The 17,018-nt window shown below is 37.8% G+C and overlaps 2 protein-coding genes across 4 annotated transcripts; one reads left to right on the plus strand and one right to left on the minus strand.

Moving 5' to 3' along the window:
- Positions 1-205: 205 nt before the first annotated feature.
- Positions 206-2,787, minus strand: si:dkey-35i13.1 (uncharacterized protein C11orf87 homolog). Of its 2 annotated transcripts, none has more exons than XM_056757213.1 (2): positions 2,633-2,787; positions 206-2,125 (listed from the first exon to the last, which is right to left on the minus strand). In XM_056757213.1, exon 2 carries the CDS (start codon positions 1,985-1,987, stop codon positions 1,538-1,540), a length of 450 nt encoding a protein of 149 aa, XP_056613191.1. In that variant the 5' UTR covers positions 1,988-2,125; positions 2,633-2,787; the 3' UTR covers positions 206-1,537. The 2 variants fall into 2 exon arrangements, with proteins under 2 accessions (XP_056613191.1, XP_056613192.1); XM_056757214.1 differs by lacking the exon at positions 2,633-2,787 and adding an exon at positions 2,273-2,625.
- A 4,063-nt stretch (positions 2,788-6,850) lies between these two features.
- On the plus strand, positions 6,851-16,391 carry eif4h (eukaryotic translation initiation factor 4h). 2 transcript variants are annotated; one of them, XM_056756163.1, is made up of 8 exons: positions 6,851-7,002; positions 9,586-9,773; positions 10,669-10,733; positions 11,504-11,597; positions 12,839-12,928; positions 13,469-13,642; positions 13,898-14,013; positions 15,341-16,391. In XM_056756163.1, exons 1-8 carry the CDS (start codon positions 6,938-6,940, stop codon positions 15,344-15,346), a joined length of 798 nt encoding a protein of 265 aa, XP_056612141.1. In that variant the 5' UTR covers positions 6,851-6,937; the 3' UTR covers positions 15,347-16,391. The 2 variants fall into 2 exon arrangements, with proteins under 2 accessions (XP_056612141.1, XP_056612142.1); XM_056756164.1 differs by having other exon boundaries at positions 12,839-12,910.
- The last annotated feature ends 627 nt before the right edge of the window (positions 16,392-17,018 follow it).

Here is a 17,018-nt window from a genome sequence, read left to right on the forward strand (position 1 = left end):
AAATTCAAAAAAGCAATATTAAAATAATAATTAATAAAGTTAATTAAGTATTGATGAAAAAGTAAATGTTGAGGAGATAACATAATTAAAAACACACTCCCATTTCCACAATATTTTTATTTAGAAATTCAAAATCATATGCATGGAATAAATTAAAACCATAGTAAAAAAATGTATAATAAATATGAAAAATAAAGTAAATTAATTTAAAATAATAAAATAATGGAAGACATGCTTTCCTTTTCCACAATACTTTATTGGTAATTCAAAATCATATGCATGGAATAAATTACAACCAAGGTTCAAACTCCAATATCTGTTGTCATACAATACATGATAGCTGTCTATAACTTCCATATCTGGTTCAACACAACGTCAAGGAAATGCATGAAATTACTTTTAAAATGTTCTCTTATTTAGGCTATTGTAGATTGACTGATATACTAGTTTAGAATCCTAAAGTAAAAATATATCACTTGATCGTTATATTACTCTAGAGCGAAAAGGCAAAAAGAGAGCATCAATACAGAGCTGTAACACAAAATGCCTCAGGTTACATAAGTTTTACTATGATTATACAGTGCCATGAACAAAACAAGTATAGGCTAAACTACCACTAGCAGCCGCAATTGCACATTATAACAGTCTGGGGATAAAGGGGTTAAAACACTAAATCTATTCATGCCACGACTGAGCATCTATCTTGAAAAACGCCACTGAGATAAACAAACAAAAAATCCCAGATTGGAAACTTGTTAGTCAAAAGAAACAACAATGTTGCCTTAGTGTAACATCTAAAAATGTTCTCAAAACAAATGTTAATTGTTGTAAGTGGAGAGTCTATACCAGACCGATGTTTGGGAAACTGTTTCAGCACCAAAACATTGGACAGCGCCTGTACAAGTTTTATACAAAAGAGATGTTTTACAGCGTGTTGTTCAGTTAATAACCATACTTTGTCAATAGGTCCATAGTTTTTTTTTGTCAAAAAATCCTAAAAGAGGGCTTATTGAATGCATAAAATAAAAAAGCATCAGATATGATCCTACTGGATAAACTAAAAATAATTTGAATTAAATTAAATATAAAATGGGGTACCTTGATGTTAATCACATATTCGATGCTTAATAGATCCTCCTTAAATACCATTAGGATTAGCTACAAATAAGGACTAAAATATTCCTTTTTAGCTTTCAGTGGCATCTTTTATGGATTAACTGCTCCCTGCCTTTTCCCCAAAACTACATTTTATCATGTAGGATTTTGATCTTAGTCTTTCATTACATTTTTAGAGGATTCTCTTTCAATTCCAGTAGGATTTCCAAATAATGCTCATAGTACTATTAGCATTTTTTAGGGTTTTCTGACAAATCTTTTCTTCTCCGAAACCATTTAAACCTGAAGACAATCTCCTTCAGAGGCTCCTGCCAAACCTTATGATGAAAAGTTATACAAATGATTTCTATATTCCGTGGATAATATCATATGAATACAGAGGTTGTATTTACAGCGTTCAGGAAAAGCTACCACTGCTTTATCAAGATACAGCTACCGATTCCAACAAGTTCTCATCAATAACTTGTCCCGTGTGCCTCGTATCCTCTGGAATCTGAGGCGTCACGCCAGGATCTTCGTTGTTCGGATCACTTTTGCGCACTGCCGTGGGGGGTCTCACCATTACGCACTGCCTGACCACCGGCTTCCCTTTGGCCGCTTTAGGACTGCAGTTGTCGCGCTCGTACTCCTCCTGGGCTTTCAGTATCTTGCGCTTCTTCATCTTACTTTTGTGGAAATGAAAGGTCGTGATGGAGACGAAAATTATCCCAACGATCAACGCGATGAGCACGAAAAGCACGACCGTGGAGGAAAACGCCTGAAACAACTGATCCACGCGGTCAAAGCAGGTGCCATTGTTGGTCCGAGCGGTTCCGTTTAAGGCACAATGGGGAATGGAAAGCGCCGGTCTCTCCAAGGTCCGGGCACTCATTTAGTCCGGTTCGGTTATGGTCTATATTGCAAGGAAGAATCGAGGAGATGAAAGCGAATATAAATTTCCACCCCTGCGAACGTGTGCGCTATATTGCATTCATTTCTCTGGAGTGGAATGGTTCCCAAGGGAGTCCACCTGAAATAGATCCAATCAACAATCCAGCGTTAAGACAAAAGCATGCGGTCTTTTGCGCAAAAAGGGCATATTACATTTCTAGTCACGTTACAGTTTGAAAGGTGAAAAACGCTTATGATGTCCTTAACAATACTTTCAAATCCCCACCTTTGACGCATTCACGATCTATGCTGCTGTTTGAGACAAAAGAAAGATCATATTTTGGGCGCACTGGGCGCCAAGTTTGCTGCGTACGTGCGCAAATAACACCGCGTAAAATTCTCAGTTTTTACGAAGCTATTCTCTTACGATGACATGAAAATTAGTTTTGTCTCAGCGTTCAATTCTCAAATGCGGCATTCCTTCAGTCCAGCCACAAGCGAAGGCTGCTCATCAAATTGTGTCCTAATAAAACGTTTAGTAGGCTACCCGGTAAATTATCCCGCGATGGATACTCTGTGCCCTACGATCTCTGGCTGCATCGATCAAATAAATACGCACAGATCTACATTAAAAGCAGTGGTTTACCTGCCTCTACTGTAGGGATCTCGCTGCTCCGGATGCGAAGACAGGTCGTGGTTGCAAATTCTGGAGAAAAAGGAGCTGAATTCAACCAATGGCTGCAGCTCTCAATGACGTATAGCATTTGATCACACCAACGATCCGGCAATCTCATTCAGACAGATTTCTCGATGACAATTGGAGGTTTGTCGGTAAAACATTTGAGGGTGAAATAAGAGTATATGGAATGATGTCAACAAACGCATCCTCCCATGTCTTTGTGCGCTGCACACACATATCTCCTTGTGATAACTTTACGCACAACAAGGGGAATGAGATGCGACAACTTTATGTCCCTTACTATGATTAAGAAGGAGAATCAATGAGATTCGGAGGTTTTTAATGGATTCCTTTCATTAGAGAAACGAAGTGTAGCGTATAGTCAATGTGCACGAAACAAGACTTGATTGGTTCTTTGTAATGGATACATCCTCACACCACTGCTTGATTTAAAAATGTATTTGTTGTCAAATGAAAATCCCCATTTCATCCCTTAGATATGAACTAACCACATGATTCAGCACACAAAGACATGCAGTGTGTGGTAGAATAGCAGCCGTTAGCAAGATTCCATTCACAATTAAATTGAAGTTTTGAGATTAAAACTTTGCATGGAATATAAATCATAAATATATAAGTTTAAAAAATCATACACTGGGACATAAAAGCCTTTAAAAGAAACAACCATCATCCCTATAAACATAATTTTAATGGGACATTTTGCAGTATGTTGCCAATTACATACAACATTATATTGATCTATACAGATTGAATCAATCATATTATGCATTTATTATATATTGGATCTTTTTTAGGTAAAATTGATTGATTGTTAAAAAAAGGTATAATCCACTGACAGGTCAAGCTACTGCACATGCTGACTTTGCTGAGTAAACTGTGCTGACCGAGCATTCCACTGCACTGCTTCTCAATTGTTTTGCAATGTTAATGTGCTAGACTTACATCTTTGGTCGTAGTGCCAGTGGCTCGCCCAGAAACCAAAATTCTGCCATCATTTACCCCCATGTTGGTGCAATCCCAAACTGTATCTTTCTTTCTTCAGTGGTACACAAAAGATGAATGTCTTGTGTTTTTAGAATACATTAAAGATTGAATGGCACATTATCCATAAATTATATTCAAGTTATTCAAATTCTGTCATGATATTTCATCCTCATTTCAAGTGTTTAAGTCTTTCTTTCTTTTGTAGAACACAAAAGAAGATATTTGACAAAAAGGAACAGCGCCCCATTGACTTGCATTGATTTTGCTACTAGTCCTAGCATTTTGGTCCCACTTGCTGATTTTGAATTCAATTGAAATATTTCACCTTCGATTGTTTTCTACAAAACTGTGTTGGGCCCTCAAAGCTGCATGTTTCTGGCCATATGCTTAGGGTTATAATTGCACCCTTCACCTTAAGGATTTCTATTAAAACACAATGTAATACACAGTCGTCCCTCATGTACTCCCACCAAAGATACAGAACATTTTAATTGTGCTGCTAATCTATGCTGTAGGCGGCCTCACCAATCCCTATAGAGATTAATTACTACATCATTTGTACTTACTAAAGTGACCTCCATTATCACTTCAACCACTCAGCACTTTTTAAACATTCATCTTTCTGAGTACAGTTATTCTGATAACCTCATATCACTGGTCAATATGGGGACTAAACATATAAAACTCCACCAAAATAATCATAACAACATAACAGCGATGTATCAGAACATCTGAATGTTCCTGGGCAGCGCCTAAATAGAGGTAATCATTAGGCCTTTAACTATATTGAATTTCCACCCTGGGATCAATAAAATACATTTGCCTAATTCACAAACCCCTCGTTCACTACTTGGAGAGGGTTGGGGTGAAGATTAAGATATTTAATAGATTTTGGTTGCCATGTGTTTATCAAATTTTAATGAGCCGGCTTTTATGGTCAATCACTCAGGTTAGTCAGAGTCAGTAGCATTAATATACACACACACACAAAAACAACGCCTCCTATGCAGTTATATTTGGACAAACCAATGTGTTTTATAATACTTCTTAAACTACTCAGTACACTTCTCACAAACTCTATACATTTGCAGTGTATTGTGATGAAAAATGTAAAAAATGTTCTACATAGGTCTTGATACCTTTTGAAAGATGTGCTCAATAAATTCATTGTGAATAAAAGAAAAGAAAGAAAAATAACTACTTAGGGGACAAATTGCTTGCTGAAGTAATTATAACTCTTCCTTGGTTGGAGATTTGAACAACAGCTGCACTATAAATGATATCTTGAGGAGAAAAACTGTGACTCTAATTTGACATTTTTCCTTGTTGGTGATGAAATGAGTAAAAATCCCCTCAGAATTACATTTAAGGATCAGCTCGGCGGTGTCTAGGGACCTGCATATCATGGGTTCTTTTTTTCACAGCAAGAACCCAGTAAAGTGCCAACTGGTGCCAGTTAGTAAAAATTCCCTTTTATTGTAGTTTTGATGTCCTGCCATTAAATGGGTCACTTTATCTTTTACAGAACTATGGCATTAGTTACATGTGCGGCACACTGAAACCATCTGACTAATATTTTGCCAGGGCAGCCAGTGGTACATCCATCCTGCACAAAGTCCCCATTGACCTTAACACACATCAGATCGATCCTGGGCCTTCAGCCCAAAATAAATAATTATCAGATGTCAAGGACATGAGAGCATTGCTATTATTCTGATGGGTTTGCAGAACATCTGCCATGATGCTGGTATGTGACAGTACTGTAGACTTTTACATGAAATGAATGTTTATGCATTAAATATTATTATAGTTTTAATTAAAATACAAGATGATGGTCACCTTGGAAATTAACTGTGTTCTTGCTTTAAGAATGAACTATTTAAACACTTGACACATAACTTTTAGTTTTTTCTATTTATGAGGTTCTACAGCAGTCACAGTGCTATAGGTTGCCATGTGAGAGAATGCAACACATTCTTTAAGGAGACTTATATCGGGCAGCTAACATTAAATAAAAAATAAAGAGGATCCACTCACATCTCTGCATCACTCTCTTCATGCAGATTAATTTCATTCACATCTAAAGCTTGTAAAGGAGTATAAGCTGTGATTCAACACTGTCAATGTATATTAAAGGTACAAGAAGCCATCGTGTTTTGATGTAAGTAGTAAGCTACTATACTTGTTAGTACTGCACAATTAGTAATGGTATGCTATAGTGTGCTATACCAAACAACAGTATGCTTATATGTCTGAGTTTAATGCGAATCTCAGTGGACTCTGTCTCCATCCAGTGGAGGGTTACTGTAATGACACATTCACAAAAGCAACACGTTTAATGATTTGGTTCTGGGACCACTAATACTAATAATGACATCAAATTATATAGAAGCTGGTTATATTATCAGCATTACTCAATATAATAAATATAGAACATGTTTAGCTAACATTTTTTAAACTTTAGCTGTCTTAGAAATGTATCTTAGACGATAAGTTCGGTTCAGTCACACAAGAGTTGACCAATGTAAAACTCCAGTGTATTTGATCCTATAGTAGAACATGAGCATACAGACCATATAAGGGAATTGAACAGATAATGGAAACGTGGTTGATATTGACTCCACAATGTCTTTTAATATAATATAACACAATACAATATATAAGTAGCTACGTTTTTTATTATATTATGTTATGTTTACAATTGACATATTAATGACTACATGAACATTATTGTCATTAAAATAAGTCCTCTTATTCTATAGTTCACTGTTTCATGAACCATGCTGCTTTATGAACTAAACGTGTTTTTGAATTTCCCAGCCTGCTGATTTTAATCACAGCAGTTATTTGCAAAGTATAACTATTTTATATTTATATATATCTACATTCTCATGGACAAGGCAGTGTACAAGACAGGTACATCTAAATGAATCTGTAAATTTGTATAGATGCATCACGTGCTCTACTTAAAAAATAACCGGTACTATATCACGTTAGCTCGTGCCTCGACTTCACACGCAGTTCCCTGATATAAAACACCCTCACCGTTACCTTTAAAATGTGTATTATCATCTATACTGAATTGATAACATACACCTATCAAATTCTAATATCTCGAATGGGTCTAAAATATTAATATATACATCATTTATTTTATTCCGCGAGTGTCGCGCTTCAGGCAGGCAAAGGACAGCTTAACTTGAGCGCCGTATATTGTGGGGTCCTTAAGCGTCAGACTGCTGCTTTCTCTGGACAGCATCTTCGGCAATGGCGGATTACGACAACTACGATGACCGGGATCGGGCTTACGGGAGCTTTGGTGGAGGAAGAGGGTATGAAAGAGTGTTTCAGAGATTCGTTAGAGCGCGTATGCGACCGTATGTGACAGATGGCCGGAGCGTTTGCGTGCATGGTTGCGGGAGATCGAGCTGGTGTAGGCCGCGCTGCAGCTGCGTGCACTCCCGCTATGATGAATGGAAGGCCGGGCATGAAACTCAACCCACATGGGCACGTCTGACGGCAGAGTCAGCGGTTTGTGCGCCTGTGGACGTTGTGTAACACCCCGCGTCTATAATTGTATCTTATATGATTATTAATAGGACACTTGTTCTTTTATAAGTGTGAGTTGGTGCTGGTAGGGTTTAGAAATCGGTAGAGGTGCACAATCGATGCATTGGGCCTTAAACCTGTTTTGAACTTTTCTACCAGTAATGTTTTGTATTCATAACTGGTTTCTAGTTGACTTATCTTGATAATAAATTAAGAAATGAACCTGATGGCAGGCACTTATGGACTGAAATTCACACCTCCCCAGATGTTACAGATGGCTTTGTATGCATAAGTGCACACTGCCTCTCACATTGTGTGGCATTTATCAGTTATTGATTATAGAAAGAGAAAGTAAACGTGTCAAACCAGTAATTCAGTTTTTTTCATGTGGCAGGATTATCCAAACAAAAAGCCCAATGTAAAACCCTCAAAAAGTAAAATGGATATTGTATGCTGTATACAATCCCTTATGGAAATTAGCCATGGTTGTACTACAAGTCAAATTGTTTGGTATCAAAATATTGATATATGGTGGGCTCAAATAGACTGCTGCTTCTGAATAATCCAGTCAAAGGAATTCAAAGAAAGTAACGTTAATATGTTTGAATAATTATTTGTCTTCAAAATTTTAACATATGTCTTCAAGGGACAGTTAACCCAAAATTCTGTCATGAATAACTCACTCTCTAGCTCTCCCAAACCTGTTTACATTTCTTTGGTTGAACAAAAAGAAAGACAAATTTGAAGAACGCTTGCAAACAAACAGTTCTTGGACCTCACTGACTACCATAGTAGGAAAAAGTGTGCCAGAACTGTTTGCTGTCCTACATTCTTCGAAATTTCATCTTTTCTTCTGTTCAACAGAACAATAAAAGGATATACTAATGACACCTACTATGGTAGTCAATCAGGTCCAGGAACTGGTTATAAGCATTCCTGCACTGGTACATAATACATATTTGGAACAACCCGAAGGTGAGACAATGATGACAGAATTAAAATTTTGAGTGAACCATCACTTTCAGATCTAAGTAAGGTCAAGAAAAACATTTCCTGAACATTTAAGCACTTGTATTGATAAAGTAGTTTAGGACTGTTGAGCAGGGGAGACTTGGGGTGGTTGTCAGTGACAGAGATGACTGCGGTACTAGTGCTTTTTCTGCAGTTAAGTATTTTCTTTCCAGAACATTTTTTAATATATAGTATCAGTGTTTTTAAATCAAGAGAAAATACTTAACTACTGTCTAAAGCGTTATACTTTACACTCCACCACATCGCATTAATAAATGTTGTTGTTGCACTGTGCCACATGATTTTTGTCAGTTGATCCGAGTTGCCAGTTATGGTTTACACACAGCTTCATTTCAGTGTGACACCGGAGGAATGTCTCTGACCTTTTCAATCAGAATCTTTTAACCTTGCTTTGCAATGACTTCAGTGATGAATGGGATTTGCTGAAATCACACTTTTGTCATTATTGCTCTTCAAACTTCTGAACTCTTACATTTTGCTGTGTTCATTAGTTTTACACTTATGTACATAAAGTCTGAGAAGGCCACAAATGAAAATATCATGTAGACTAACAGAACATTTTTGATCACTTATACAAAACTCTCTGACCCCTTGAATGTTTTTTTTTTTTTGATAAATATGCAAACATTTAGTATTTTATTATTGACATTTTGAACAGAATTGTTTTGTCAAAGACTATGTTCAGATTAGATTCAGAACAATAATCGAAAAACAGATTTTCGTTTGCTTTCACCCATTTGTATTACCTTGTCGCTGGGTTTCATGTATTAGAATCCCTTTTTTTTAAACCTTAAAAGGATACTTCACCCAAAAATGAAAATTCTCTCATCATTTACTCGCCTTCAAGTTGTTACAAATCTGTATAAATGTCTTTGTTCTGATGAACTCGGAGAAAGATAATTGGAAGAATGCTTAAAACCAAACAGAACTTCCAACCTTTGACTCCCAAGTCATTTATTTTTGTTCTGTTGAACTGAAAAGAAGATATTTTGAAGAATGTAGGGAAGCAAACAGTTCTGGGGCACTGTTGACTACCATTGAATTTTTTCCTACTATGGGGGGGCAAAATCTGTCTTATAAGCATTCTTCCAAATATCTTTCTCTGTGTGCATCAGAACAAAGACATTTAAACAGATTTGGAACAACTCGAAGCTGAGTATAGGATGACAGAATTTTCATTTTTGGGTGAAGTATCCCTTTAATGATTTTGTTTTCTTTGCTGTCCAGGTGGTTCCATGAAACTCATTGTTTACAATATCAATATACTACTTGCATAGGTGTGTAGTTAGTGAGTTTGAAAGGCAAATTAAGGTGTTTATTGTTTTGGATCGCAGACCCCGAGGTGGTGGTGGCCCAAGCGGACCCCGAAAGCAGAAGGAACTCCCCACAGAGCCGCCCTACACCGCATACGTTGGCAACCTGCCCTTCAACACAGTGCAAGGAGACATAGATGCCATTTTCAAAGACGTCGGCATCAGGAGCGTTCGGCTAGTCCGAGACAAAGAAACAGACAAGTTCAAAGGTAAGCTGCCTTCTACAATAAAAGTCATCTTTAATGTGGAGGTCGACCGATATAGGTTTTTCTCTGGCTGATGCCAATGGCCGATAAGTTTGGTCTTTTTTTTCATCTCATTAAATTTAATTATGTAAAAAAGTTATACAGAATATTGCTTAAATTAAACATTTATTGTAGAAATGTTCTTTTCAAATCAGTGCACTTAATTGAGAAAGATTGAGGGTTTTATTGCAGGGTACAAGTCTAATTCATAGTAATATTATATTGCTCAAAACTTTTAAGCTCCTTCAGTAACTGTTCTGAAGCATACCTTTTGTTTATGTTAGTTGGCAGACACTGCTATTAGTTAAATTATCATAGTCTAAGTTAAAACAAAAATAAAAAATCACTTGTATTACCTGCTGCTCGTAACAGCGTTTTTAGTTATATTTAGTCTTTTTCCTTCAGCCACAAAAGACCTCAGACGGACATAATGCGCAAACGAGGTGAAAAAACAATTCAGGATTTAAACTGGCTGTAGACTTAAATGGTTTAATGACGAAACCCCATTTCGGATTTCAAACGAACACTAAGTGTTCAGCGTGTCTCGCGGCTGTCACAGCAGAAAGAAAAACAAGTATCAACAGAGTCCGACCCACAGACAAATTTAAGCAGAAAAGTTTACGTGAACGTTTTAGCCAAAAGTTTCGTCTTTTAACAAGGCATGACTGCAGAGTGTGAGTTGCTCCGTCTCACAGGCAGCCTCAGAGAGAGAGAAATTCTTAGCTGCTCACAGATGCACCGGCCTGTTAATTGGACTAGGTTGCGGCACAATCAAAAGTCGGCTGATAAATCGGTCGATCTCCAGTTTAATGGCCATCTTTTTTGTGTTTATGTAACTTTATTTTGCTTCCTGCTCCAGGTTTCTGTTATGTGGAGTTCGACGACTTGGAAGCTCTTAAAGAGGCTTTGACATTTGATGGCGCTGTAAGTAGATTTAAGTTTACTTTGTACTTGTCATAACTAGGTATAAAACAAGGGGTGATTAGGGATATAACAATTCACTTAAATTTTTCCTTTTTTTTTACAAAAGGAGTAGAGACGAATTAGAAATGAACAAGAGCCCTTTAATTATTTCTTAAATGCTGCACATTTCTTAGTAAAATAAAAAGCTTTCCTGTAGCTCAGTGTAAAAAGCATTGCGTTAACAGCACAAGGTTGTGGGTTCAATCACAGAGGATTGCACATACCTATGTATAGGATAATGAAATGTAAGTCGCTTTGGATAAAAGCATCTGTCAAATGCATAAATGTAAATACATTGTCAAAAATATAGCTAAATTCCAATTTTAAAACAAATTCCAAATAAAATAAAAAATGAATTATACAAAAGTCTCTTTAATATAAATAAACGATGCCTTTTTTCCTAACTTGGATATAAAAAAAATCAAGAAAACAGTATGTCCAGGTTTTCCAAGTTTGTAGCAAACACACCGACCTCTGGTGTTTAAACCATGTATCGCCATTCATTTAACATCTCAACCAACTCGTCACATACTTTAATAGATTTTTCAACCTGCTCACAGTGAATTGTTACATTGCCAGGGGTGATATTCTTAAACTTTCAGTTTAAACCAAATAAATAGGCTTGAGTAAAACAAAACAAATTAATATTATCTGTTGCACCTGTATTTCTGATCGCTTGATCAGTGTAGATATACTGTGTGTAAATGGGGTTTAATATGTTTGCAACACAGCTACTAGGAGATCGGTCTTTGAGGGTGGACATCGCAGAGGGCCGAAAGCAAGAACGTGGCGCCGGAGGCTTTGGCTTCCGGAAAGACGACAGAGGTACTGAATTAGTTCGCATATTGGTCTTCTCGAGACATTGTTTACTTTGATGTTTTTAATAGTTTTGTGCTAATATACTTGATTTAATAACACTTGATTTGTTACAGATACATAAGTTTGTTTAATATACACTTTGAAATGCTTTATAATCGTTTCAGCCTCACAGTGATTTCTTCTCAAGTTATTGAGCAATGCTATAGCTCTGGGCGGTATGACCATAAATACAGACAGAGAAACCTCTGGGAATACAAAAGAAACACCAATTTTACATGCATATTGAATTTTTGCGGCTGATATATAACCATACCCTATGACATTTTTGTTGTCAGTTTATTACTACACAATAGTAACACATTTGGCCACATCAAAGATATTTTAATAGTTTAAGCATAAATACTATATTATACTAAATTAGTACTGGAAACTGCAGTTGATCCTTATGGAAAAAAAACACAAAACCATGGCATCATGTAAAAATGTTAATATAAGCCACAATTTTACCTGTATTTTTTCTCTCTATTTGTTTGACAAAATTATTTTAATTTAATTTTACTATGACAATTACAACACTTTACTGGAGTAAATATAGTGTACTACAGGGTTTTTAATCTGGGTCTGTCACAATTTGTTCAAGTTAACCTGACTTTTATGTTGATGGGTTGCCACAAAGATACTCATGAGATAAACTCTCTGGTGATGGAGTTCATGTGTTCACGTCCCCATAGAGCGAGACAGAAGGTGAACACTTGAACGTCACGCATGTAGTACACGAAACTGTGCCGTTTGCAAGTTTTTATTCCTGGATACTGCAATTCCGGCTAAGTTTTGGCGATATCGACATATCCTACTGTAATGATGGTCATGCCACTTATCCTTAAGTAAAGCTTGATTTGTGAACTTTGTGTCTTCTGTTTCTCATTCTGGATCTTTCTGCTTGCCTATATTTTGCTGAACAGAGTATGGGATAATTGGACATTTCTTAACATCGCATCCATAGTAATATGAATAATTTTGTGTGAGTTTTCACCATCATTTTTCATGTGCACATTTTTTATTTTTTAAACCACTTTCCTCTATAGAAACAACTTTTAGCACTTTTTCCTACCCCACTAACAACTGCAGTGCCTTTTAGAAGTGTTGCGATGGGTTCAATCGAACCATTTCGGGGTGGCTCTCTCCTTCACCCTGATCTTAGCTTTCAATGCCTGTCCCATTAAACCGAGCCCCACTGTCCCTTTCAGGCCGCGGTGGTTCACAAGGGGCCAGAGGAGGGGGACGTGAACCCAGAGACGACTACGACCAGTCCGGAGGAGGTGCGACAAGTGAATTGGGCAAGAACACGAACCTTTGGAGTGTTAGCTGTAGATGATCAACTAATAACTTGAAGATGCAATAAAGTGTACATTCACGTATATGTGCCATGCTGCTCAAACCCCGCAGAATATTGCAATGTGTTTTCTCGCTTTGTGTAAACGAGCAGCTGGTTTAAGTGGTTTATTACTACTTTTTCTGTTCATTTTTACCGCTGATATTTTTTGCCTCTCGGTAATGACGGCTTGTCACAGACTTTATACACTTTAGACTCCCTAGTAACTGATTTAAACGGGGTACATTTTGTGTATTTTCAAGTTAATTTGACTCATTCATGATTTTTCAAGGACTCCATCTAATTTTCATCTGTCACATTGTCAACAGTGTTCAAGCCCTCTCCCAAATTCAAGTTGTCTGGAAATACTGGTCTGGGATCAGTTTCACCGTAATCACAATGAAACACAGCACATTGCTTATCCTGGACCAGTATTTTGCTACAGCTGTACTGTGCATTGGGAGAGCAGTGGACAAGTTTCTTTACACTCTTCGTTTTTCTGCAGGATTTAGAGATGATGACTTCATGGGTGGGAGGGGTCGAGGAGGCGGTCGTCCTGGTGACAGAAGAGGTGGTGGAGGTGGAGTTGGAGGCGGAGCCGGTGCCGGCGGAGGCATGGGGCGCTACAAAGATGGACCTCCTCGCGTAGGACAGACAGACTTCAGAGAACCCTCTGACGGTGGCAGAGCTTAATTCTTTCACAAAACTTATAAAGTACCTTATATAAAAGTCAATATGATATCCACATTTTTACCGCTTTCTGCATTTTTGTGTGTGTAAAAGCAATATTAACTAGTTCCCGATTGTATAAGTTCCTGGTTCATTTTTGGATAGATTGGGTTTGCAAATGCAGTGTCATGTTGACTTGAGTTATGCTATTATGGTATGCGTGTATAAAACCTGCTCTTCAATAATTCTCGCTTCCCTTTTGCAGAGGAACGAGCGCAAAGACCAAGGCTACAGCTGAAGCCCCGTACGGTGGCAGGTCCCCTCAACCAAGTGGCCAACCCCAACTCGGCCATTTTTGGGGGTGCGAAACCCAGGGAGGAGGTAATTCCTAAAGACAAACACTAAGACACTGCAGCCTCCCTCTGCGCTTCAGCAGGAAGGAGGTGGGGGGATGTCTGGTGGGGGAAAATTTCGGGATGATACACACCAAAATAAGTGTACCATGCCAATGGGAATGCAATAAGGCGTCTTATCATCATTCCTATCTGTTAGAGATGAATGGAATCCCTACTTCTGAATTCAGACCGCCCGAGTATATATATTTATTCAAGTAAAAAAGACCACGCCCACATCGATCGGTGTGACGCCTACACGTACCAGCGAGCAGCTCATGAATGCATGGCAAACTGTTTCACGGTGGTTTTACGTCCACCTTTGCGTCCCTGTATTTAGTGCCTACTCTGTACTGTAGTTTTCGTCGGGGGAACGTTCACATCCATCGAGAGATCGGAAAGTTTTTTTGGGTTTGAGCTGCTCTCTGATTTAAAAAGTTTTTGTTTCTTTCTGCTTAAGGTAGATTGAAGTATGCCGGTCGAGACCTTTTGTAGTGCCGATTCGAACGCAAATTTTTTACCACAGGGCAGCTAGCTGATGTTTTGATAGTTGGCGGAAAGCGATTTTTGAGATTTTTTGGGGTTGATCAATACCACCGATTTTGTTCTCTTCTCCGGGTTTTTGATAGACTGCACCTTGCAAGTTTCAACAGCGGGCTCCGCACGCCAAATTGCACGTGTGGTGCTTACACGTGTAGGGCTGTGCAATTAATCAAAAATTAATTCTAATCCTCAACTTTGACCTTCAACAATTACAAAAACTAAATAATCGAGGTAAATCAATTATTGGGCCGCATTCCATTTTGAATGGATCCCTTCTTTTCTTGTGGTAGAAATCCACCGCATTATATATATATATATTTATACATTTATCTAACCGAATATAAAGCGCACCCATTTCCACGTGGTTCAGCTGTGCTATTTAAAAAAAAAAAATCAGTTGAATTCCCAGTTTAAAAGACACGTTTTTTCAGTTTCTATGTTGTTCTTAAAGGTAATTATGAGTAATCGTGTTAAATAATCGGGATCTCATTATTGGCCAAAATAATCGTTATTATTATTTTTGTCATGATCGAGCAGCCCTATTATGGTGTCTGTATGTCGGTGTGTCAAACCACAGAACAGCGCAGAAGTCAATTCCGATATTAATTGGTAGATCTACCCAAGTTCATTTTGTCAACCTGCTTTAATTCCTGTTTGTGTTGAACTAATTCTAATATAGCCTTTGATCTAATGTTCATGTACACATGTTAACATCTCCTCGAACGGACCCTGTGTAACCATTTTGTTCTTGTCTTTTGTTTCCGTTCTCTAAGAATTAATGTGTGTCAGTGTGGCTGCATTATTCCGGAAGGCTATACTGGACCGGCTTTGATCACCAAAAATCTTTCAAAAGACTTCTCCCAGTGACACGCAGGCAGGGGCACGAGATGCCGGTCTCCTCTCGAATCCTAAACGATGCCCTCTTCTCATTGGCTTAAAAGCACAGAGGTGTAGTGCCTCTAGAAAGGGGGTGGAGCGTAGGCTTAACTCTGCCCCTGTCTTCCCCTCTCTCAGACTCCGCCCAAACACCTCAAAGACCCAAAACTTGGAGGACGACATCTCCAGGTCGATTCCATTCTGTTTAAGGACTTCACGATCTCACTCTCTCTCTCTCTCTCTCTCTCCCCCCCTTTCGAAAGTATCTTTGTGTTGAGACCAGACGTGTCGAGTTTGTAGGCACGCAGGAGCAAAACCTGCAGTGTCATTTTATATTTTGCTCTTTAAATTTCTTTACTGTGTTTAAAAAATTAAAACGTTGAGCTTGTCTTAATTAAACGATTTCAAAGAGAAGAGCATTTTGAATTTGTTTTAATTGGTGGCAGTGTCTTTAGGAAAGATTTCGAGCTCGTCTGGCTTATCCAGAGCTTTCAGGAACAATAAGCCACATCATTTCATTCATTTAGAAGAGCAACACGTATGCATGATAGATTTGGTTGGTGACACATGGGTCTACAGTCGACGTCAGCCTTCACAGCTTTACAGCAACGTATTACAAGAGAAAGAAGAAGGTAATTTAAACAATGATCCATTCTTTAACACCAGTTGTACTACCTTTCCATATGAAGCTTATTGAACAAAAGTTAACTGCTCTCACATTTTCAAGCAGGGTGACACTAGGCACTGTAGTTTTGTCTCCATGTGGTTCGAGTGTAGTTCTTCATGGAAAAACCATGTTGTGGCCCTTTTATTTGTTGCATTCTACTGGATATAAATTTGAGGAAGTTCCGTTTTTTTCTTATTGTACTATTATATAGAGGTTGGCTGTTTTTATTCTTTTTTTGTCATTTTCCTACACTGTTTATGGCAATAAATTGTATCATCTTACAGTTTTTGAAATGAATGTGTTGACACAGGAAACGGGAACTGGATTTATTCAAGGACTCCTGTGAAGCTAACTGTTTGCATTCAGTTTTATCAAAACTTACCCTCCGAGTTCTTGCCGTTGGCATCTTTGTTACGTTTCAGAAATTGTATTACACGCTTCTAAAGAACGAGGTAATTGAACTCCAATGTTGTACACAGTCTTATCTTCTTTGGGCAACTAACTGAGACACACACAGGACGTCTTTATCATCATCATCATTACTGGAAAAACACGATCGGTGATTGTCCTTCAAATGTACCGAATAAAGGATTTAAAGAGGAAACCATGGGTTGGGGATGTCAAATGATCTACATGCAAAGCAGGCATGTGAGGAGCAGTTAGTTTGGGTGTGAGCCGCTCTAAAAAAATATGAATATTTCTGTATTTCCTTCCCAAATTCTTATTTCAAACCGGTAAAAAAATCTCCGCAGATACTGTCATGATATGCAAGTAGGTTTTAAATAATGTCTGAAAACAAACTGATTTTAAAGAAGGAAAATGTGATTTTTTTCTTGATACTCACTTTTGCATAGTTTATACTTATTCTGCTCTTCAAAATCTAATTTTAGGCTTTTTCTAATTGTGGG

This window comes from Triplophysa dalaica, chromosome 9, assembly GCF_015846415.1.
Source record: "Triplophysa dalaica isolate WHDGS20190420 chromosome 9, ASM1584641v1, whole genome shotgun sequence".
In the NCBI taxonomy this organism is placed as follows: Eukaryota; Metazoa; Chordata; class Actinopteri; order Cypriniformes; family Nemacheilidae; genus Triplophysa; species Triplophysa dalaica.